Below are 25,705 nucleotides of genomic sequence, written 5' to 3'. Positions count from 1 at the left end.
TCCAGTATTTAAAAGCCTTTAAAAAAAAAAAAAAGGGACCACACTTCATACTTATAGTTTCTGGGATTTCACCAATTTCCACAATCACTTGTAACATTTTAGATTGCATTTAAAGTTCAGTGTGATGTTGACTAAACATTCAGTTAACGTTTGGTTGTCTTTACCTTTTGTGTAAGTGGAGTAAGGGCTTGAAATACCACGTGCATATGACAGTAGTGTACGTAAAATGTAAGCTGTGAGCGTAATTCTCAGCTCTACATGCACCAGTACACGTAACTTGGTACAGTAATTAGGTAGTGCAGGGCTGCCGACTCTTTTGCATTAACCGTGAGACTCACGCCACACGCTCATTTGGTCACACGGTGGAGAACTACTTCATAACTCATTACTTCTTGGCATGATGAGGACAGAGACAGTGCACAGACAGACAGGACAGAGCAGCACACAGCTGACTGGTACGTAGAGCGGCCATAAAGGACAAAGGAAGACTCATTTCAGAAAGAATGTATTAAACATCACATAATAAATAAGTCTTGACTATGACCATATAAAATGTGAAGTAGTTTCACTGTACATTCCTGTACAGTGAAAGTAAGCTCAAATGATATTGTTATACATTGTCCTCATTCTTAATGGATTGGTGTTATTGAACTGTACAGTGTCTGAGACGACTAAAGGGAAAGTCAGCTCAAATGACATTACACATTGACAATTTCCTCATATTTGAACGGTCATTAAAAAAAAAGTGCTAAGAAAAAAGGACAAATACACCAAATGGTGCAAAAAAAAAAAAAAAGGTTTTAAGAACTTTTAAGACATAGGCACCAGTGCATGTCCATAGAAATAAGTTTTTCAAGCCCTGGAAGTCATGGCGTCCTTGAACACACCACAGGACAGTTTTCAAAGCAGAACTACATTTTCCTGATGATACTTATATACTTTTAATGAAGTAACATTTTCAATGCAGGACTTGTACTGTAACAAGAGTATTATTGCAGTGTAGTATTACTACTTTAGTAAGTAAAGGATCTGAATACTTCTACCACTGTTCACCACTAGGCTGAGCTGTGTTTTGGTGCTGGGCTCAGTCAGTTTGGATGAATTTTCTTCATGTGGCTGTGCATGGCAGTAAACAAACATGGCTGCCTACGCATAGCTGAGAAGCTGTACAATGTTATGCATTTACAGCTCCTTCATGTAAATGGTTGATTTGATTTTTTTTTTTTTTTAAATCTGACATGTGAGGTTTGTATCCAGATTAGTGTTTTTTTGGCCTACTTTGGAGCTTTTTCACATAATGTCGAGGCGCATTCAGGGACGTCGGAATTTTGAGAATCCGACAAACAATATTTTTCAGCTTCTTTCTAGGGTTAGTGGAACATGCTTTTTCTAACCCGCCGGCGGGTTTTGGGGTTCGGAGGGTTAATAGTCACTAACTACAATACAACAGCCAAAGTTGACCATTTGTCATACAGAGAGGAATGCAGTTGTTATGCAGTGTTATGTGCTGACTAATTGGTGTCCAACAGTATGTGCCAAGGACATCAACCAAAGTGTCACTTTGGAATGGTTAATTACAAATTTGAAAACTTTACAAGTCAGTGGCAAGTAACATGTTTGGTGATGTACATGAACTGCATGTTGTTGTGTGAGCTGTACACATTTAAACATGGGTCCATTCACAAGACACTGAGGGTTAGAATCTCGAGTGCCTCTTAGTCAGGTTGTGTATCAATAAATCAGCTTCTTATGGCAAACGTGAACACACACTTGTGTGCAAAGTGGCCGGCGTCAACAGAACACAGTGGCAGTGTGTCAGCAGCAGCTGAGGAGAGAGAGTGCTGCTGAAGGAGAGCAGATGGCCACAACCCAAGTCATGCCAGAAATCTACAAACAGCACTAGGAACCGGGAACAACCTTTCCAACCATTGTTATTTTTAACTATTATCATCATTATTATTGTATGTAGAAGCAGTAATAGTTGTTGTATATCTTCTTTTTTTTTTTTTTTTTTACAACAATCCAAGGGTAATAATTGGGGAAAGTGAACAGTCATTTCTTTTGCTAAATGTTACCTTATCTACTAGGATTCCAATGGAATAGTTTTTTTATTGCAATCGTTTGGAAAATTTGGTTTCAAATCTGATCATTGATTCCAAATTTAACCTGCCCAAGTGTTGGTTTCCGTAGCGACCACTGTACTTCCAGGTGCTTCTTGTGTTGCAGCCATGGAGCTCAGTAAGCAGAACTCTAAAGTCTGGCTGAAAATAAACTGTAAAACTGTCAATCACCATTAAATCAAATGTTCCTCTTATCTGTGAAATAAGCATGTGACCCGTTCCAACTCCAGGCCTCAAAGAACCAGAATCAAAAGGAAGAATCAGAGATGTTAAAATCTAAACGATGCCCAAACCTATTATCTACTCGTGTTAACCTTTGAATTTGACATGGTGGATGGGAAGAACTTGCAGTACTTACGCTCGGCGGTCGTGATCGATCCTGTTGATCTTGCCCCCGATGAAGACCCGGATCTTGCAGTCCTTCCACCTCTTCTTGTTGGTCAGCAGGTAGGGGATGAGCAGGGTCAGACCTGGACACAAGACATGTCAACATGTAGGCTACATTTACATCGCTACGTTTTGGTTTTTAAGTGTTTGAGTGTTGATCCCAAAGTGATCTCGGTGTACCAAGTGTTTTTATCTCCAGTAGAAGAACTAATCTCTGTTTAAACTAACACGCCCAAACCTCATATCTCATCATCATTCTGGTATACTGGGCATAAACAGGAGGCAGCGTGGAGGCTCCGCCCACTGCTGGTAGTTGCCATGGTAATGTTAGTAGCTTTAGTCTCAGAGAAGGAGACGTCGTGACCGATAAGACCCAATCAGGAGGAGAAACGTTGGCGTCAGTGTCGGTGTTGCCAAAGGTCTCCGTTTGAAACACAACCTCCGCAGATTCAGAACCAAAACGGGTCAGAAGTGTTTCCTAATGTCGCCGCTTTAGGGGCTCAGAAACACCAGAGCAGGGGGAACGAGAGAGGGAAACATCAGAGCAGGGGGAACGAGAGGGGGAAACACCAGAGCAGGGGGAACGAGAGGGGGAAACACCAGAGCAGGGGGAACGAGAGGGGGAAACACCAGAGCAGGGGGAATGAGAGGGGGAAACACCAGAGCAGGGGGAATGAGAGGAGGAAACACCAGAGCAGGGGGAATGAGAGGGGGAAACACCAGAGCAGGGGGAACGAGAGGGGGAAACACCAGAGCAGGGGGAATGAGAGGGGGAAACACCAGAGCAGGGGGAATGAGAGGGGGAAACAACAGAGCAGGGGGAATGAGAGGGGGAAACGTAGCAGAAGATATTCCTTTTTAAACCAAAACGTAGCAGTGGAGATGTAGCCTCAAAAAGAGAAGAAAAGAGAAGACAGCTCATCCAGAGACAGGCGTGAGCCTGCACCACAGAGTGGCAGTGTCTCTGCTGTCACAGTGAGGACGCCGCCTCTGGCCTTGTTCACATCTTCCCCTCCGCTGGGCTGACAGCGAGTCACATTAACATATTGTACTGATCAACATATCACTAATAGATTTCATCATACAGCTAGGGGGATCCATCTCATGCCTCTGTGTTGTCCTGACTTGTTACTCATATTGTTCTGTGTCCATATCTGTTTTTAACATGTTTATGTGCAAAATGTCCCTGTGCATTTAAGACAATCATTTATGTTGTATACTGTATTTTTAAGACAATATTCAGTTTTTCCAACACAAATTTATTATTTCTTGGCTGCAAACCAAGCTACCTAACAACAGAATTATTTTAATCTGCCAACAAAAAGGTGATGCATGCTTTTCTTCTAAAACATACAAGTATGTACAATAATAGTTATTTGGACTGAATATTGGATGCACTGGGTGTAGTGGATAACTTGGTTACGTTCACCATTGGACCAAGTCTCGCATTGCCAGACCTTCCTCCACAGCACTGTGGAGGAAGGTCTGGCTAGTCCACACAGCATTCTGGGATGGGAGAAAAATGTGCTCTGGTTTATTGACATTTCTTTAAACCAATCACAATCATCTTGGGCGGAGCTAAGCTCCGGACGGAGCCACGGTGCCTCTGCTAAATAGTCTCAGGAAGGAACATGTGGACGTTCAAAAGTAGTTTTAGTCGTGCAACAGAAAACTCCGATTGGACAGATAGTCTAGCTAGCTGTCTGGATTTACCCTGCAGAGATCTGAGGAGCAGTTAACCATAGTCCTCACAAATCCACCAGAGGTTAGAACGCCAACACAGAGACAGAGGAAGGGGACGGACATCCACAGAAAATGAGGGACATCCGGCGGAACCTCCGGCAGCACCGGTACTATCCCGTATATAAACCACCCTCGATATAGACTGCCATTGGACTGATCTCCCAATAGAGGACATTTCTTTTCCCAGACTCACCTCCGTCATCAAACAGCCACCAGACGTCCACTGTGCCCTTCCCTTGTTTCTTCTGGAACTGCTGGCTGGCCTCCAGCAGCCTCTGGTCTGACCCATTCAGTGGCAGAGTCGGGCTCCTCTTTTCTGCAGGGATAGTTGCCAAAAAAACACACACACACACACACACACACACACACACACAACACCAACACAGTAAAAGCTCATTTAGATGATAACATACAACTGTAATTACTAGAATATGTCAGCCTGTGGGGAGTCCTGAGAGTGGAACCAAACCCCCAGTGGATAAACCGTGCAAACTTTGGATGAGTCATTTATGTACAGTCGGACTTTTGTGGTTTTAAAAAGGGTATGATGGTAAGCACTTAAAACATGTTACACAATTCTAATTAAACTAAAAGGCGTATGAAAACCGCCACTATACAGTTCCAGTGTTTCCTCTGCACATTTTAGATTGAGATTTCAGAATTGTTGATTTTGGTGTTAGTTGGTAGTATTACTTAAAAATCATGAAAATGTTACATTTGTAACCAATGCCTCCGAGTAGAGGAGAGGAAAGACACAGACTCAGAGGCAATCTTGTCATTTTTAGTGTTATGAATCACTCTTAAAACGAAGAAGACGAGATGTGAAGGAACATTGAGTTCTTCATTTTTAATGTTTAAAGTTTAAAAACAAAAAAAACATGTTTAGATGAGGTGCTGTTTAAATATGGAAGAGGTCATGAGGCTTCTGGGTATTATTTTATGCAAATGCAGAAGCTGGGGGATGGAGCCTGGACAGCCCTCAAGAAGACATGGGAAAGGGATCTGAGTTGATGAGGAGTGGGACAGAATCTGTAGGAAAATTAAAACTACGTCACGCAATGATTATACATCGCTTCTATTGGGACTCCCTCCAGTTTGTTTAGAATTAGGCTGAAAGACACACCAAATTGTTGGACATGTAAGACAGAGGACGGCCAATTTATGTCCTATAGTCCTGTGATAAGATCCAGGAATTTTGGACTGGGATACATGATAACCTATGTCAGATTGCAGGGACCCAGGTTCCATTCAGCCCAGATGATTTGTTCTGGGAGATGGGTCAGTCCTAAGAGGGATGGGCACATAAGAAGCTGGGTCCAGACCAGTTTACTGATAGCCAGACAGATTCTTTTAAGAGGATGGAGGAATCCTAGGGCGGCGGCGTTTGAAAAAAATGTCATAAACTGTCTGCCAGATTGGATGTCTACACTAGAAAATAGAGAAAGTACCAGAATTTTCTGGGGGGCTCCTAAGAAGCTTTGTGCTGGGGGAGAGACGTGTATGATGGGCTGATGTGTGCTCATTTATACATATGTTCATTTGGTTTGTGGTTTATTGTCTATTTTGTTATTTTGTTGAATGGTCTTGAATATTGTAGTTACTGTGTCATCTTTTCTTGATTTTTGTCTGGGTGGGTGGTGATGACAAAGGGGAGGGGGGGGGGTCATATTGCGAGTTGTAGGTTTTGTTGAAAGACAAAAAAAAAGAAAAAATTGTTAATCACAAAAAAACAACACTGGTATGGTCATTAAATGAAGAACGATAACATCAGTGAACGGACTCAGTCCTAATATCTCTAGCCAGCATTAGGAAGGCTGTCACAGTAACATCTGTCAGTTCATTCAACAGAGAGAGTGGTTGTTTATTGCTTCTTAATGGGACTTTTCATTTGAAAGAGGAAGACGTGTTCTTTTAAAAGTTACATTGTTGCTCTTTGAAGTTTTGATATCGGTAACTATTTTTCTGATGCATGGATGATTTCTTTCATGTTGGCCTCATCAACACGGGGGAACACCAGCGATCAGAAACAGGAGAGCAGTTTTTATCCTGGAAAAGAAAGCTGCAGACAAAGTGTCCCCTCCAGAGAGAGAAGAAGCAGCAGGCGACAGAGACTGAAGACGAAAGGAGGAAATTGAAATGTTGGCACACACTCACAACATTAAATACTCAAGACTTGGACTGAGCGCACACACACACACACACACACACACACACACACACACACACACACACACACACCAGAGACTGGGCTTGAGCTACAAGCTGGAGAAAGAGGGGAAAAGACAGGATGTTATTTCCCAAAGCCAAGAAGCTAGACGTTGAGAGACACAAGACAGAGACAGCCGGGCGCAGGACGGGATGTTAATACAGGAGGAATTCATAATATACTGTGAAAAATGAGGCGACAGAGAGCTCGATGGATGGAGATTCAGATGAAAACAAAGCAGAGAGAGAAAGGTTTAAAGGCAACACAATAAAGTGGATCTCCTGCCTTTTCTCAACAGGGGCTGAGTCGTAGCTTTGCCATCATCGTCGTCATCTGGGAAATGTGAGACAAAAGGAGAGATATTGATGTGAAATGTTGGTTTGATGTGCCAAAAAGTTACTACCAAGGCTTCATGAAGAACATGTACAGTATTAAGAAGGATTAAAAGTGCAACAAAGCAGACATTCACAGATGGTCCTGGGGAGACAGCTAGCTTCATGCTAACTGAAGCTTTAACAGAGGGCTCAACTTAGTCTCTCCCATTTCTGGAAACGTCTTACACCGGCTTCCAATGGCCATTTGGAGGGGATCAAATCCACATAAATCAGCTGCAACTCTCGAAACTCAACTCTCCACCGACACTATGCTGAGATTAAAATGAAAAGCTCCCACATTGAGGAGGGTGATTCTGTCTTAATGACGGCTCAGGTACAGTAGGAGCTCAGGCTCACAGTAAGAGGATTAGCCCAATCAAGGCATTCATCTTCACCAGACCCACATGTTCACAATGTGTGTGGAGAGCCTTACAGGAACTCAAGAATGACCAAAAACATACAGAAGCCATTCGATTTAGAAAGTGAATTAGAGCTGTACCTCTGTTAAAACGACACAGCAATGCTGTATGTATGGATTAAGTGCTGCTGTGGAAGTTATGTTTGTGAGACAGTTTACATCAACAGCAAAGTTAGACTGGCGAACAAGTGTCAGCAGTTCCTTTGGTGAGCCGAGCCATAGAAATGATGGTAACTACAATACAAAAATACAACCCAAGTTGTAATAACCTGAAATGATCCCTTATCAGTAGATTTGAGTGACATGTGCACCTCTCGTTGTAGAGCATTTGTTTTACAGATTTAATATTGTAAACTTTGACCCAAAAAATGTTAACACAGCTCACCCTACAATAAGACAATAAAGTAAGCATGCAGCAGGACAGGGCCAAATACTCCAAGAGCCTTCATGAATCCAGACTGGATGAGGCTGGTGCTCGGCTGCCACGAGCTGGGAACACTTGGTGGGTTTGTTTGTTTGCTCCGAGTTGCGTGGGTAGCACTTCTCCATCTCTCTCCCTCTGGGGAGTATTAAACTGGGACCAGTGGGACGACTGGAGTCATGGGTCACTGAGACAACTTCCTGTTTGAGCTGTGTGTGTGTGTGTGTGTGTGTGTGTGGAGGCACAATAATAGAAGTCATTGATGGATTAAGAGGGTTCTCTGAGAATGTTGTTAAACTGATTTCCTGAATGAAAAGCCTTCCTCTGTCATGACCTAAAATAGTGTTTGAGCAACAAACACACATGCGCGCACACGCACACACACACACCTCAATTTGTAGTTGAATTGATGAAACTATATATTATTGAGCTTCAGTATGAACCAATGGGCTTGGAGCGAAGAGCCACAGACATAATGCATAAAAGGATACTATACAGTATGCTTAAATAAGATGTTTACAATATAAAAGTGCTTTATTGTCTTCAATATGCACTTTTTTTTTATCTAACTTCATCAATGATGATGTTTTCCATTTCACTACTTCTGCCTTAAGTGTGCTTGGCTGATCAAAGTCATTGATACTGAGGCGGGCTGACCTTTGTGCACAGCCGGACTGTTCTGGAGGCTGGTGGCCTTGGACGACAGCTTGGAGGAATCTGCGTCAGAGTCTTTGCTGGTGTCTATGGACACTATCACATCTTTCATCCCCGAGGACTTCTCCTGGGAGGACAGCAAGTCATCTGGGAGGAAATGGGAGGAGTGGACACATGGAGACAAGGAAGAGAAAACAAGGCAAGGAGAGGGAACAGAAGATGGTGGGAATTAGAAATGTGTGATGGTGTAAGGACAAAAAAAACCAACACAAAAACAGGGAAAAAAAGGAAATCAGACCTTCACACACAAACACTCTTTAAATTACTCCAGTGATTAAACTATTTCATATGCAATTTTGGAGACATCTGCCATGTTGTGTTCCAGGTGCTACAATTTAGAAAAATTATTTTGATTTCAACCACACTGCTAAACTCTTCTCTGGAACAGAACTCTCTGTGTGTGTGTGTGTGTGTGTGTGTGTGTGTGTGTGTGTGTGTGTGTGTGTGTGTGTGTGTGTGTGTGTGTGTGTGTGTGTGTGTGTGTGTGTGTGTGTGTGTGTGTGTGTGTGTTTTGATACCTTGTCCTTGGATATGAGACACATCCAGTCCCTCTTTGAGTCGCAGAATAACAGCACCAAACTGGAAGTCAAAGGAATCACTGAGAAGAAAAAACAACTGAAATTAAAGACTGAGAATAAAACGCCTCCAGTGGATAGCTGCTGTTAAGCCAATGTTATGAGTATAGAGCTCAACAGTGTGGTTCCACAAGTGAAAATCCCGTTGATTTTTCTCCAAAAGAATGCCATAAAGTCTAAACCATCCCAGGAAGACGGCCCCTGAGCTGTGAGGTTGTGTAACAAAGGTTTCTGCTCCTGTAGAAGACACAAGTCTGTATGAAGATACAACCTGGTTCTAACATTTATTCACCATGTCATGGAGAAGCACTACACTAACCACAATCCTAACCGTAACAGCAACGTCTCTGATTGGTGGATCAAAGGTTTTATGGTCACGATTCATCTCGTAGCTGGTTGCCTCGGTTCCAGCCTTAAAACTCGTTATATCAGCCTTTAATGAAATGTCAACAGAGATATTGAACAGAGGAAACCATTTCTGGAACCAGAGCCGTTCAAAAAATAAAATCTCTTCCGAAAGAGACTCGAGCAGCCTTGCACCCGGCTGCAATATAAGATGCATGTTGGTCTCATTTGTAGTCCTAATACAGCTAATTATATTTGGAGTAGCGAAGAAAGAACTACAACACCACGGAATACCAAAATAAACATTGTAAAGCACTGCGGAAGCATTTCAATGAGACTCATTTAAAATGATTTTAGACATAGAACACCATTCTTCAGTGAAGACTTTGTAAGAAACTAAACATTTTATTTTGAAATTTTAGACTTCTCAAGACTTTAAGACTCCGTGGAAACCCTGTGTTGAGCTCAATAATTCTCAACAAAAATCAGCATAGGACATGCTCAGACAGAGACAGTCAAGAAGACGTGGCTATTTCAAACAGAAGAGGCTGCTGAGAGAAGGCCCTAACGCGTGCAGGCTGAACCTTGCAGCGTGTACTCTGCCTCGGCTCTCGCTGGATGGAAAGTAAAGGGCGCATTGCTGAGCGTATTAGCTAAGATTTTAATATTGTGGGGCTGAACCATCTCTGACCTTCAGCTCTAATGCCATAATCTCCACACTTTACAATCAGGAACTCATTCAGCTTAAGTCCTTCACTCACAGTCTCACATGACTGCTTTAGCGTTCAAATGGATGCACACTGCACTCCTGTGTTAGCACAGTACACACAGAGCGTGTGCAGCAGTACCACACATACTCGGGCAAAGTCAGGATACTGGTCAGGGCTGTAGTGTCTGAGCCCTGAGGCTGCAGACCCTCACGGGGCCCCTGGACACTCATGGGTGTCTGAGGGCGCTTTCACACCTGCCTTATTTTATTCACTTGAATGTCACTAGAGTTGGTTTGCCCCGCTGGTGCGGTTCGTTTGGGCAGGTGAGAATGCAGCAATCACACTCGAGTGTACCAAAAGCGGACCAAACAAGCGTACCGAGACCTGCTTGATGAGTTGGTCTCGGTTCGCTTTCAATCCAACTCTGGAGCGGTTCGTTTGTGGTGAGAACGTGAGCCGACCTCGAACAGACCCAACTATAAATATAATGAAGTCTGAGCTAATGTCTCCTGTAGTCAGGTGTAGTGTGTAGTCTTGTCCACTTACTGGATCATGCTGATGTAAGTCTCCACGTTCATCATGTCGCCGTCCCTCCAGTCGTTCTTGAAGCCCAGCACCAGGGTGTTGGGCTTGAGGCGACCCAGGCCGGCAGCCTTGAGAGGGGAGAAGAAGGGAACTCACAATCACATGAATTCATTGCGCGACTCTTTTCTTAAAGGCTGGATACCTTCCTAGGAATCATTGACACTTTCATTCTGGAGCAGGAGAGTAAGCGTTAAACCCGTCACTGGTGCCAGTTCCCTCTCAGGCCAGTTTGAACATTTCAGATGGAAACGCTGGCAGCACTGTGTATGACTCAACTCTGGGAGCACTATGCCTCAGCAGGACATTTATTTTGAAACTTGTTTAACTAATTCTATGAAACAAATAATGAACGTAAGTATTGTGTGGATCACAGCTTCATATACAGTATATTCAAAACACCACACACGCACACAAGAGTTGTAGGCAATAAGAAAAATACAGAATAATATCTTGTAACTAAGCAGAGAATGCATTTCCTGAATGGTTTCCTTTTTTCTTTTCTTTTACTGGGTTATTAAAATAACATAAATTTGATTTGAGATTAACTGGGATCATTTGAGACAGTTTAAAGGCATGCAGGGGCCAAATTCAATAAAGTTCATAGCCTCTTACACAATGAATACAACTATCCTCAAACAGGAACTCAAACATTTGTGGTTGGCAACACTTGAGAACACAAGTTTCCATTAGAAGCATGTGCTGCTTATCAGCAAGCAGAGTGTACGGAGCCAACACGGCTGGCTGCTGTTAGCCCTTGCTGTGCGAGTCTACAGGAGGCTTGAACAATGCTTCCTACAGAGCCGTTGTTTGCCGTTGACTCAGTGACAACGTGTGCTGTGTTCCTACCTGCAGCAGGTACTGTGTCCCCTGCCTCATGTCCTCGGCAAACACCGGCGTGTAGAAGGCCTTGGTCTCATTCTTCAGCAGCCAGCGCTGGTACCGGGCCTGGTCCGTGGTCAGGTCTTTGAAGTTTGGCCGTCTGTAGCCCTACACACACACACACACACACACACACACACACACACACACACACACACAATGTAACAAACAACAGCAGGTCTGCAAGTAATTCTGCAGCCCCACATTACCCAGGTCAGACATCCAGCAATGCTTCATTTAAATCAGATCACAGACTAGAGAATTCAAACTGTAGACCAGAGTCCTGCTCTGAACCTGCTCATCAGGGACTTTGTTTATTCCTGAAGAAAAGAGCTCACAGCACTGCCCTTCAGCCAGGAAACTCCACTGCCATTAGCTGAGAGTGTTTACAGCGTTTAGCTTGGGGGCAACAGGAGCAGGCAGGACTGCACACAGCCCGCATTCATCCAATCAGAAAGACCTTTCCATCGTGAAGCAGTTACGCCTGGCTGGGGATTGGTAAAAGGCTTTTTTACGGTGTAAACGGGACACTTCTGTGGTGATGGAAAATCACCTTAAAATGAATAAATAATGCATTTCTGTCGAGCAAGAACAGAATATAGTGATCCATAGCTGGTTGCAGCAGCCTTTGGAACCGATGATCAGATTCTAAACCAATTTTTCCAAACAATTCCAATAATAAGAAGAATTAGCATCGAAACAAGACTGGATTCATCAGGTAACATCAGTAATTAGGACTATGCTAGTGTAGCTAACTTTAGCTATCAACAATAACAGCCTGTGGTTAGGAAAGACTAGGATTACCACTATTTGTTATAAATGGACCTGTGATTAGGGTTATAGGATACCACAGTCAGCTGATCTCATTCAGTTGTAAGGCAGGGATACAGTAGTGCACATAATCTCCATGGTTACCACCCATTGATCGCCTGGGGTTGTCCTTCACATGAGGAGCGTAGTAGACCCCGCAGATCCACGCGACTACGCAGGCCAAGTGTCGCTCCCCGTGTGAAAAGCCCTTAACATGTCTGGGTCATCATTCTGTGTTAATGGGTGCACTAAGAATGAACAGAGATCTGCCAATAAACAGTTATTGGCTGGTGTTCAATATTGATATCACACTCACAACTCTATGACTCCGGCTACAATTTTTACTATATATGTGTAATACTGTTGAATGACTGCCAACTGACACAATGGGCTGGGAAACATGATGAATGGGTGCCTTGATGGGAGTTGGTGGAATAGATATTTGAGCCAACTAATACACTGTGAACTCAAATGACACTGAGCCGGCTGCAATCAGCGGAGAACTCTTCAGCCAACATCATCACGGCTCGGATCAAATATGAATCAGTCACGCTACATCCCACGTGGTAACAGCTGGCTAGCAACAACAAGCAGAAGGTGTTATGTTATGTGTGCTTTGCTTTAGGCTCCTGTCTGAAACATCAGACAATATATTCATCCAGAAATATAATCAAACCTAGATACAAGCATGTTGTGGTTCAGTAGTGTGGGCAGCAGAGTGGTGCTACTTATTTTATATTTTAATGGATGCTGGCAAATGATGTGTGCATTAGATGGAAGCATGCTGCTGCATGCAGGTTACAATTCAATGAACTGGTCAGACATCAACCCAAACATGCCATAAGAGCTACAAATAACTTCCCTATTAAAAAGAACACTTTTTAAATTGAAATTGTGCAAAAGTTCCCCATATTCCCGGGCTTAAAATTACAATCTTGAAGATCTTCATTTCTTTCTGTCTGGTAGAACGTCAAATTAGTCTTTATTCTTTGAAACTGACTTGTTTTTGAAGTTTCATCGCCTGTAGTCGCTGCTCTTTTCGGTGTTCTTCCATAGCAACCGTTTACCCACAACACCAGAAGAGAATGGGGAAAAAAAAACAGCACGCCGCTTCACACACAAGTGAGCTAAAGAGCGAGTCTGGTGCGTTAGCTCCGCCTACCCTCTCTGGCAGACCAATCGCTGATGGGTGATGGAGAACAGTCACTAACCGTGTGCCCCTTGTGATTGGTTCGGGAATGTCCCTCAGACACCCAGCTCATAATACTGCAAATGAGTGGGCTCCACCACCACTGTTACCTCATCTATCAGAGATAGAGAGTAACTCAACAGACATTTATTTACATGGAAATCTTTCCGACTATTACTTTAACTTCCCTTGGAACTTCCGCGACTTTTTGCAACCTTTGTGGGAGAAACAGTTTGCTTAGATGTGGATGCAGCAGGAGCATGATCTGACTTTTAAAATAGCTGCTGGATCAGGACAGCTGCTGGATCAGGAGAGGAATATTGATTATTACTTCCATTAGTTCCAATTTAAACCAACATCACTAATGGGAAGGTTGATTGCTGTTGACTGTGTCAAACACATCTGCAGTATTTAATTCAGTTCTCTCATCAATATCATATTTGAGTAGGGCTGGCTATCATTCAAAAATATTTGATACCAGTACCGACCCCAATACTGTGACTTCGATACCGGTTCCTGAACAATACTTTTTTCTATACCAATTGTATATTTGTATTACACATTACGGCACAAATCTTTGTATTTATGTCTCAGCTCCGACTACGTGAGCCGTCTCTGTGTAACGTAGAGTTTAGATCTTGGTAGAAGCATGCTGCGTGCTGATTGGCTCACTGACGCTGATGAGATTTACTCTTTAGGTGTTGAAATTGGGTTTTGAATGACGAGACATTTTTCCATTCGGTCGGTGCCTAAAAAAATACTGAGTTGGGTACCCAGCCCTACAATTGAGTTGGGAGCATTACCGATCTCTGAAGCAATTTAAAACCACGGGTGTCGTGTTGTATGAACATCTTTTTAATATCAACTCACCGTGCGAATATGACCACAGATCATCAGCCCGACGTTCTTGGTGAAGCTGTTGACCAGATCCAGGAGAGCTGGCCGAGAGTTGGGGTAACCCGTCATCACCAAGCACTGGGGTCTACAACACATGTCATCTTTAGCTGTAACATCCACGATTATTCATTTATTTAACATAAACAATCACCCCACAACATCCACCCCGGAGACTGGCGAGCACAGACAGACAAAAAAGTAGTAGACATTGTTATAATAGTCCAGCAACGGTTGCTATGCTTTATGGCAGGGGTTGTCAGACGTTATCACTCAAAGGTCTGCATCTGAATTTTGTTTTAGGTCAGGGATCTGGAACTATTGGTGATAACAAAAACAGGTCATCAACTTACTTATAACGTTTAAGCAACACACATTCAAGTTGAGTTCTCCGTTTTCCTGGTCTACTTCTGGACCGATACCTACCTGGAATTCAGTACCGGTACCTTTTTGCAGTAGCCTACTCAAATAATTTTTGTAAAAATAAGTCCAAACCTATTTTTCTTTTTAGGGAAGGAGATCAACTGCAGTCCGTTACACCACTAGTGTATATTAAACTTCACTAACGATTTATTAATCAGTATAAAATGTATTTAAAAATAGAAAACGTTAGACTTCATAAGGTATCGTATTCATAACCAGAGCTTTATGGGCTGTGTCTGGTTTGACTTTGGTCTGGACTTTGAGAAGCCCTGCTTTATGGAATAGATTAACCCATCGCTTCCAGGTATACCTGAGCTTTTCCAGTTTCAAGTGAGCCATGACTTCATTGACCCAGCGACTGTATAGGGGGGTTGCGGGGGGGTAGGTGAGACTTCCAGTTATACAGAATGAGGCGTCTCGCTAGCAATGATGAAAATGCCAGAGCGCGAGTCTGGGACTGAGAGAGACCCAGATCTCTTTGAAAACACACCAAATATTGCCAACTGCGGTTCTGGGTCTATGGCCTTATTGCACATTTATGTAAATGTCTCGAAGATCTTGTCCCCAGACTGTCTCATCCTTGGGCATGCCCTAACTGAGTGAAAGAGAGTCTGGGTAGCCGTGACATTTACAGCATTAAATATGCTGCCACTTTCCCTCTGACCTTCACAGTGGCCTGTGTCTTCTCAGCACAGGACAGACGGAACAGGAGCAGAGTAGCGCACATCAAAGCAAAAATGTTAAGCACCATGGGATTTAAGAGAGGCGGGGAGAGGAGGACACACGAGTCATTCTGAAGACACCATCAGATGCCTTTTAATCCCCTGCTTGGTTTGCTTCCATGGGAACAGTCCAACGGCACATCGGCACTAATCGTCTTCCAAAAACACCACGTGTGTGCGGGCATTTAGAGAGAGAACACACTCCGCGTAGAAATAATAGCTTTAGGTGTACTTGTACATTCGTGGATTATCAACAGAAATGAAAAGATTGAACCGGCAACCTCCCGGTCACAGCTCGCTTCTCTAACCTTTAGGCCCTACTGCCCTGTCATGTGATCATGTTATTGCTTCACACATCGGCCGTACAAATAATAATTCCAAGTAAGCTGTGATTCAAAACTAACAAAATATGTTACAGGAGGTCACCCATGTTAAGGAATACCGACGGAACAGTAACAGTGATTGCTTTGATTATATTGAGATTCTGTGTGTGTCTATTTGACATTTCCTGATATTATTTTATATTACCTTATAAGGGTGTCACGATTCTCCAAATCCATGGTTCCATTTGACTTTCGATTTTTAAGATCATGATTCAATTTGATTTTAAAATTTTCTTTTTGAGCTGTGACGGCTCATCTCAGACTTCGGCAGTGGCCACGGTGTCTGGAAAAGAGCAGCTGCAGGCTACCGCTAAGCTAACGTCACCCTGTGTCTTTAGCTGCATGCTAACAGCCGCTAAGCTAACATCACCCTGTGTCTTTAGCTGCATGCTAACAGCCGCTAAGCTACGTTGTGTCTGTTTTGGGGTGGAGACAGAAAAAAAACTCCTTACTCGATAGTCGAAATAGAATGCTCATTTTGATCAATTTTCGATTTAAAATCGTGACACCCCCATTATGTTATGTTTTTCAAATATCCTATTAATATTGTCTTAGTGATTTCAACACTGCTTTGTCCAACGGTAATGACTAATGATTAGTGGGGCCGCTTCTGTGTTTTTATATATATTTAAAAAAATAAAATAATAATTATATATATATATATATATATATATATATATATATATATATATATATATATATATATATATATATATATATATATATATATATAATGACTTCATTCAGGACACAATGGAAGGTTCCCTAGTACAGTACACAAAATAGACAATGTATACAAAAATATAGCATTAAATAAATAGAACAATTCATATAAATGAATAAAAGGTCAGCAACCTTTATCTGTAATATGCAAACAGGAGCGTCAACGTCTCCACAGTCTAGATGTATACCTGACAGAGCTGATATCAGCGTGGGCTAAAGCCTATAATTCTGTTTGTTGAGACTGACATAAGATAACATAGATTGTATTGTCCTGAAGGAAATTCTTCTTGGACAAACAACCAATATTTGCCGTTCAAAAAATTCAACACAACATAGTGCATACTGTACATACAATGCACTGCTGTTGCATCGCTCTGTGTGGACATGCTCATGTTGCATGCAGAGACTGGCACTAGCCAACAAAATTGCACACTGCCCGTTGTACAACACATCATAATAGTCGTCATGATATGTGCAGTAAGGGTAAGCTGCCTTATCAACATAAAATCCTGGTAAAATAAAAATAAAATATACACATGTATATGTTTGGTACCTGAAGTTCTTGATGTGGTCCTCCACGCCGCTGAGGTGCAGAGTGTGGGTCAAGGCCTGGTGGTAGGTCAGAGCCTGGGTCGACGAGCCCCAGTTCACATCTGGAGGGGAGGACGCATGCAGGCACAACACACACAGTGCAGTTTAGAAGTGTGTTTACGGGTCGTCCTGCTGGGCCAAAGGCCTGCTGACCCATGCGGCGTTACCGGCAACGAGAAGGCCTTGTGTGTGTGTAGCTGCATGTCAAACTGAGTGTGCACACAGGTGTGTGTGTGTGTGTGTGTGTTCAGAGCTGCACGGCCAGCTTTGTGTTTGAAGAGGTGCACAGATGTGTGTGGAAAACTAGTGCAAAATATTAATTCACACTTTTACAATGATTCACTTTGGTGAACTGAACAACAGATAGCTCCAGCTGATGTATAGTCTGTTAGCTATGGATCCATTTTATATGTCCATTTACACATGTAGAAATAATAAAAAACATATTTGGATTTCATGGCCATTGAGCATGACAGTTAGCTCTTGGCTAGCCAGACCTTCCTCCACACCGCTGCAAAGGAAGGTCTGGCTAGTCCACACAGCATTCTGGGATGGGAGATTAACGTGCTCTGGTTTATTGGCATTTCTGTAAACCAATCACAGTCGTCTTGGGCGGTGCTAAGCTCCGGATGGAGCCATGGTGCCTCTGCTAAATAGTCTCGGGAAGGAACTTGTTTTGGTGGAACATGTGTACGTTCTAAAGTAGTTTTAGTCGTGCAACAGAAAACTCAGATTGGACAGATAGTCTAGCTAGCTGTCTGGATTTACCCTGCAGAGATCTGAGGAGCAGTTAACCATAGTCCTCACAAATCCACCAGAGGTTAGAACGCCAACACAGAGACAGAGGAAGGGGACGGACATCTGGCTGAAAAGAGGGACATTCGGCAGAATTTCCTGCGGCACCAGAGCAGTCCTCAAAGTGGAACATTGTGGATATAGACTAACTCTTGGCAAACACGGCTGGGTCCAGTGACACCCCACACATGAATAAAGAACTGAAGTCAGGCTGGTCCGGGATCAGACCCTGGCTAAATTTGAGCTGCTACCCCAGTCAGAGTCAGAAATAACATGCGTTTAAGTGGGAAAATAATTTCTAACATAATTTTGTCAACTATCATATATTGTCATGTTACCGGCACTATTGTGTCATGTTTTCGTAATTGGAGCATATTTTTATTTTATTCTGAGGGTATAAAGGTTGGTTTGCAGGTAGAAACATTCCTGAATTCTGTAAAACAGTGGCTAGAAACAAGAAATGTTGTGTAACTCACCTGGCTTCTTGTAGCTGACGTAGATAAAAAGGCCCAGAACAATGGCGTTGGTGAGGAGCGCGGCCCACCAGTTGATGACAAACATCACCCCACAGCACAGCACGGCTCCAGCCAGAGAAACCCACATGTTGTAGTATTTGAAGCTGGGTCGCCACCCTGCAGCACCAACCACAACCAGTCACAACATGGCAACAGAAGGCGAGTGATATGTAAAAAAGATCAAACAAACTCAGAGTGCTGTCACATACTGTTTCATAATGTTTCCAAAAATTAATAATGATGGTACATGGAGGAAATGCACTTCATGTTCTTTGGGTTGAGTAGAGGTCAGATCTGTCAGAGACTCCTTGACCAAATTAAGTTTGACCTGCAATTCAAAAGACTAACAATCAGAAGACACTGTGGTCATCTGCCATGAAAGGAAACATTTCCAATCATTTTTATGATCTTAAAATATTAAATGTTACTGTTAAAGAGCATGGATAAAGTTAAAGTTGGAGATGTGCTGGGTTAAAGAATGGGAGTTAGCAGCCTGTTAGACTGGAGACCGAAGTTATACCAGCTATTAGAGACCACATTGGTTTACTGGGTACCACAGACACTAGACTAGTAGGATTTTAGTGATGGGACAGTCAGACTGTGTGGTTACACAATGACAGAGTCTAAAACAAACCACAGGACATAAAGGGTACATGGATGGTGCCGTTTCTCTCGGGGAGAGATCGGCCCTGAAGAGGCCTACAACACCTAATGGCGCAGAAATAGTTTGTGGTTGCAGAGGCAGTAAAATCCAGAAGTCAATGTCTGTATTACTGCTTGCCTATAATTAAGCCATGTACCATTTAAGTCTGTGTACTTATATGACCTGCTTGGAGTAATAGAGAATCTGTACCTGGAGTTCTGCTAGAGCTTTGGTATTGTGGGGGGGTGGGGGGTGGGGGGAGGGGGAGAGGCACAGAACTCAATATAGAAAAGATCAACTGCTGTATATGCATTTCAATTAGCTATTCTCTACAATCTAAAAGGGCCAGTTCACCCAAAATTACAAGCATGTAAAAGGTTTGGTGACACACCTACAGTAGTATGAAACAGAATCATCTCGGTGCAGAAACAATGTTTCCAGCCCTCTGGATAATTAACGTCTCTAACTAAGGTAAGGGTTCAAAAGCATTTCACCCTAATCTAAATCTGGAATTTCATATCTTAATTTAATCTCTTACCGAATCTAGCTTTCTATATTTTTAAGTAACTAAGTGTATGAGTAACTAAAACTCAAAGATGTAGTTAAGATCTGTAATTCCCTTTTGAGATAACAAAAGGGAATTACAGATCAGAATCCAGAAACAGTTTCCAGTGGCTGTCTCATTAACGATGACAACCTGTAGCTACAACAGCTAAATGCAGTGTATTCCAAGCCTGTATCCCAAATTGCCCTTCACCAGGCCTGACCCACTGGGAATTAGTTTGTAATGTATTTTAAAGACGTTTTTTAAACTACAGTTACAGTGGGGCGGCTCGGCTAGAAATGTAGACAGTCATATTTTCTAATCTCTTAATGTAGAGCCCTATGGAATCTGTTTTATAGCTTTTATAAATTCACAATTTCCACGATTCCACCCATGATTCGGTTATCAGAGAAACTATTGGGCTCTACATTAATGGTGCCATCAGTCTGGCCCAAGCCGGGCCCTTGTAAAAAAACAAAAAATAAAAAAAGACAGTTGCCACCGGGTTAGACCACTTTTCTGGGGGAAAGCCTGAAATGCTGTCTCACATGTAGCCTGCTAACGTTTCCCCAGCTGCTTGATCCAAATGCTGCCGGTCCTGATTCAGAATTATTTCCTTGATCGTCTTAAAATATTGATATGATATACAGTACATGAAAGTTGAACTGGAAGATTGTGACGACTGCAGTAGGCGTGACACAATCAGCTAGTTAGTAGCAACACTGCTTCTGTTTAAGGATTCATATGGCTTTCTTCCAATTCTGCATCGCAAACTGAATTCCGTTGGATTGGAGACAGAGACAGATTAAAGCAACCATCTGTGTAGATAGTGACCATTGGAGGTCATGGAGAATGCTTTTGTGTATTTTGGTGAACTGACCCTTTACAAACAAATAACTAGCAAATATATAGGGTAGCATGTTTGTATGCTGTACAACATCACCTCTAAAAAGCTTCCGACATATTCAGATAGTCCTATGTAGTTGTGCGTGAGCGTAAAGTGCAGAGCCAGTCTGTCAGCCAGAGATGACTGTCGCTGCTGTATTGTCCCAGAGGCATTACAGCTCCTGGCAAACATGCGTCATTCAACAGCAGGGCCAAGCTACACAACAACAGCACTGGAATGATGCACTCGGCTTTTAAAAAAGGCTTTTTGTTCCAAATTAACAACCGTCACTCAAAATCATAACCCAGCCAACCCCATTAATGACTCCTCTGATGTGGCAGTGTGTCAGTAACAGTGACCCACACACTTGTGTACAAACATATTTCAGAGCAGCAATATAGGGATGGAGTGGAGGACAGGGCATGTTGGAGCATATGGGAAACGACAGCGTGATAACCCTTAAATATGGTATATAACGGTGGATTACAGCACTGACGTTTCAATCCATTTGCCACTAATATCACATTACACTGCATTAGATAGCTACAGTTAAAAGTAAGAAGGGACTAGAATGGTAATACTAAAGAACTTTAACTTTTATTTATTTTTTTAAAAGATTATTTTTTGGGCATTTTAAGGCCTTTAATTGACAGGACAGCTGTAGACAGAAAGTGGGAGAGAGAGTGGGAATGATATGCAGCAAAGGGCTGAGGGTCGGAATGGAACCCACGGCCGCTGCGGTAAGGACTGAGCCTTAGCACATGGAGCGCACCCTGAGCTACCAGGGCGCCCTGAGAACTTAACTTTGACAGAAAATGCATTAACATTCATTGACAAACATTTTCATCATTTCTTCCTCACACTACTGTATTTGATGCTTATTGTATTATCAAGGTAAAAACCCAGAGGATCTGACAACTGTTCTTTTATTTCAAAATGAGCTTGGATTACAAAAAGTTGTTTATCTCAAAATATTTAAAGTTTGAAATTGTACAGTTCCATGACAAGCAAGTAAGTGGAGTCAAGAGTGTGCGTGTGTGTGTGTGTGTGTATTGCGTATTTTGGTGCAAGATTTGGTTAATTTAAAAAGGTAACTGTAATGTAACCATAAACTGTTAGACCCAAAGGCCATTTATAGATTATATATTAGTAGTATCTGTACTATGAATGTTACCATAACTCTCTGGCTTGTGGGACCCAAACCTGCAATGGCTCGGTCACACCAGCATTTTAAACCACTGGATTTTGAAAGGAAAGCCATTTTTAAATGTGAATGAAATCAGTGGACCACTGAGTGAATCCACGTGAATCTTTAGCACGAGGGTTAGCTTTGACATGCAACACTACGCTGATGATGAACAGCAAACCCATTCCCTTTGCCGACCTTTGTCAGAAAGACGGCCAACTAGCCCTCAGCTCTCAGAGCAGTCAGACATGAAACACAATCACAATCATTATTAAAAACACCATATGACATCACCACCACGGCTGATAAGCCACTTATATGATAAGTTCCCCCTTTAGCCTCAACTTCTAGGTCTAGCCCATTTGACTCCTTTGTGTTGTCTTACCTGGTGAGTTAGCCAGGGAGGCATGGAACACAGAAAAATTGATCAAGGCATAGGACGCCAAGAAAAAGTTGGAGATGATGGGGGCAATTATGTTCAGCTCAGCTGCAAGAAGAAAACATCAAACAGTTAAATTAGACAGGGCCAAAACTCAAGTTTCACGTCCTCTAGGCCAGGGGCCTTCAACTTGTTTTAGGCCAGGGACCCCTTAGCTGAAAGAGAGACTGAGTAGGGACCCCCTACTACATATATTGTACACAATTGTGTTGCATATTAAACTGGGCTGAATGGATGAAAATAAATGGTTCATCATCATTTATACGTCATGTGTTAACCAGGGTTTCCCGCAGCACTTTCCAGTTTAGGCGGCCCGCCTTAACACGCATTTCACCGTCGCGTGTGCGTCAGAGTTTGTCAACAAATGTGTGGCAGTTGGGGCATGCCCGGGCAGAGACGGGGTGATGGACTCACCGGAGCGTTGGCATACGGCAGGCAGAGAACATTTATATATGTTTCTCTGTCCTATTCTTCACATCAGTGAGGCTTTCTTCTCTTGTTTCAACGAAGTGACTACATGACGAAGTGACTGGAAATATCCATCACCTCTCGCGCCTGGATTCTCAACGTCCCGGCTGCTGCCCGGTCTTTGAGACACAGCTGGTTTTTTTTTTTAATCACTACACGCGGTTCACAACACACGGTTAGTTAGCGTAGTTAACAGTGAAGCTACGGGCTGAGCTCTGTTCTCTCAGCGCAGTTTGTTTTGGAGAAGAGTTGTCAGGCAAAGTGGAAGAGAGCGTGTCACGGAGGAGAATGGGAGAAATTAAAATGCCAGTAAAATTGTTCACACTCAAACACTTCTTTTGAAAATAGTTTAATGAGCTTAAAATTGCACATTGCAACTGTTATTTCGAAAAGCTGGTTATTTATTCATTATTTAAATGTAATATTTAGTGTAGTGTTTGCACTACAGAGATGTATTAATTATACATTTAAATTTGATATTTAGTGTGGTCTGTAGTACAGAGTCTGTACTACAGACCTCCCCCCCCCGGTCAGATGGCAACCACCTTAACTAACAAATTTACTGCGGGAAACCCTGTTAACGTTAAACATGCATGTTGAAGGCACAGTGAATCCTAAAGGCTCAGACACACCGACCTGACGGCCGACCGTCGGACTGACTGCCTCCCCGAGTTGGTCAAAAAAGTGCCTCGGACAAAGGTCAGTTTAAAAGATTTTCGTCAGATTTTGAGAGCCGTTAGTCAGGCTCATCCTGCTCGCCATTTCCGGTAAGTGTTTTAACATAAGTGCACTGATTCGCTAGTCAAGGGCTAGCACTCCACCAATCAGATTGGTCATTTAGTCTGACTGCCCACTGGCCGATTCAACAAGTCAAATCGGACAAAATGGATGCCGACGGCTCCTCCGACTGACGACGGCACGGAACACATCGAACAGACTCAGGTCACCGACCTCGCCAGACTGTCAGACGGCTGATAATCGGGTTGGTGTGTCAGCGCCTTTAAGAATAACTGTTTGGCTACCATACCTATAGTAAGCTCATCTTCAATGTGTAAATCCTTTTTTTCACAAATAAGCAGATTTATCTTTGCTATTAATGTCAATGTATATTTTCAGACATTAACTTAAAAATGTAAGAAACTTAAAACAAAATTTTTTTAACATATTTCACACACACACACACACACACACACACACACACACACTAACTCTGAGGACCCCCTGTAGAAGATCTCTGGTCTAGACCACTCAGCAACAGCAAAAAAAAAGGCTTCTAATTTGATTGAATTGAGTCATTCTGGAAGAAAACAGCTGACCCTGCTGGCTTCAAGAACTCAGTACAGAAAGTCAGTCAGTCCATTCATCACACCATCAAACATAAAATGTATCAATAACATTGGCATCAAATTTGGTTCAGATATTCATGACTCCTATGCTGTGTCTCAACCCACATACTTACACTTGCTGTTTTGAGTGCCTAAGTGCATTCACATAGCCTGGGAAAACCCTGACCAACTTCCTGCAAATTTGAGATTAGCTCTGCAAGTCAGTCTGGCCATGAGCCCATTCAAGCCCATTTCCAATTTTTCCAAATCGAGGCACCAATCACAACCGTTGAGGCGGGCTTTACACGATGACGATAGCGCAGCGACAGCAAGCAGCTTTTTGTTTACATTCAACATGGCGGCCACCGGAGCACAGCGACCTGTTGAAGCCGCTGTCGCTGCTACGTCACCCAGATCGTTGGTCTGATTGGTTGAAGGACTATCCAATTGCGCCCAGAGGCATTTCAGCGGCGTCCGTTGGTGACGCCCCTTTGGAAATGAGCTGTGAATGAACCTTGTCCAGACCCACTCTCAGTTACAACTGAGAAGGGTCTGGTGTCAACCAGGCTAGCGTTCACATCGACAAGTATGGCAAAATGCTTCTGGATGCTGCACTCCTAACGGTCAAAAGTGAATGCCGAGTGTGGAAACGCTGGACCCTCTGGGAGGGACCACCAAACAGTAAACCACTGTTCATTTTTAATCAAATTAGTTTCAGGTTATCATACACTAATGAAAACATAGTTGAATATTATATTGTAAAGGATATTCCACTTCTGCAAATAGATCACCCTAAATCCTACAAGCTTCTCTTCTGTTTATTGCGATCTCTTACAAGACAGCCTTATAGTGAGATTGTGCAGCCATACCGATGAGGATGAAGGCCAGGGCGATCACAAACGTCAGGATGTAGCCGCGGAGGGGCTCATTGTTCTTCCCGTAGCCTTTGGCGAACATGTCCAAGCCGGGGTAGATGTTGTCCTTACATAAAGCCTGTGGAAACGGAAAGCATCATGTAGAGCAAACTCAGATTCACTGAGGACCACAGTGGAAAAAGAGAATCACATCAAGAGCCAGACGTGTGTAGTTCATTAACATGCTTTTATTTCATCCAAAAAGTCAAATATCTTTGACTGTTCATTTCTCATATAGCTTTCTCACTCACAGTTTTGGTCCACATAAAGCCCTAAAAAAGCTCAGCCATCATAGAAAAAAAGCGCCCAAAAGGTCGGAAAAAAGTGACAAAAACGTTGGAAGAAGTGTCAAAAACGTCAAAAAAGTGATTTGTTTTGTTGGAAAAAGCAACAACAAAGTGACAGAGATGTCGGAAAACTGATAAAAACGTTGGAAAAAATAAAAAAAACTAGGTCAGCCAAATTCATTGTGAACCTACAAGGCCTCGAGTTTGACACATTTTAACCAAGTACATTATTACTGTAGTTGTTAATTGTTTTTCTCCTGGTTTAGTATCATTTGTCGTCTTCCACCGCGGGTCAGATTCCCGTGAGCTGGAATGAGCTAGAAACACGACACTTGGCCCAATGACTGGAAATGATGTGCAATCGGTTCCTAAGAACTATGAGCCCAATCTGCCACATGGTGGCGCTACAATAAACGATCAAAAAAGCAATTTTGGAAAGAAAACGCTCGTCAGGCTGCAAGTCTGATTGACTTGAATTTTCTCACACATAT

The 25,705-nt window shown here is 42.8% G+C and overlaps 1 protein-coding gene across 1 annotated transcript in view; it reads right to left on the bottom strand.

The window, feature by feature from the left end:
• Window positions 1-25,705, bottom strand: part of slc12a2 (solute carrier family 12 member 2) — a 75,713-nt gene that overhangs the window by 7,470 nt on the left and 42,538 nt on the right. Inside the window, exons 12-23 of the mRNA XM_078272242.1 lie at window positions 24,883-25,006; window positions 22,167-22,268; window positions 18,484-18,639; window positions 17,175-17,274; window positions 14,347-14,458; window positions 11,445-11,585; window positions 10,560-10,666; window positions 8,902-8,981; window positions 8,327-8,470; window positions 6,742-6,789; window positions 4,444-4,566; window positions 2,479-2,590 (exon numbers count right to left, since the gene is read on the bottom strand). Coding sequence (XP_078128368.1) covers window positions 2,479-2,590; window positions 4,444-4,566; window positions 6,742-6,789; window positions 8,327-8,470; window positions 8,902-8,981; window positions 10,560-10,666; window positions 11,445-11,585; window positions 14,347-14,458; window positions 17,175-17,274; window positions 18,484-18,639; window positions 22,167-22,268; window positions 24,883-25,006 — 1,349 coding nt within the window. The remainder of the gene's footprint in view (window positions 1-2,478; window positions 2,591-4,443; window positions 4,567-6,741; window positions 6,790-8,326; window positions 8,471-8,901; window positions 8,982-10,559; window positions 10,667-11,444; window positions 11,586-14,346; window positions 14,459-17,174; window positions 17,275-18,483; window positions 18,640-22,166; window positions 22,269-24,882; window positions 25,007-25,705) is intronic.

This window comes from Sander vitreus, chromosome 16, assembly GCF_031162955.1.
Source record: "Sander vitreus isolate 19-12246 chromosome 16, sanVit1, whole genome shotgun sequence".
NCBI classification, from domain to species: Eukaryota; Metazoa; Chordata; class Actinopteri; order Perciformes; family Percidae; genus Sander; species Sander vitreus.
This window is presented reverse-complemented; position numbering and strand designations above follow the sequence as displayed.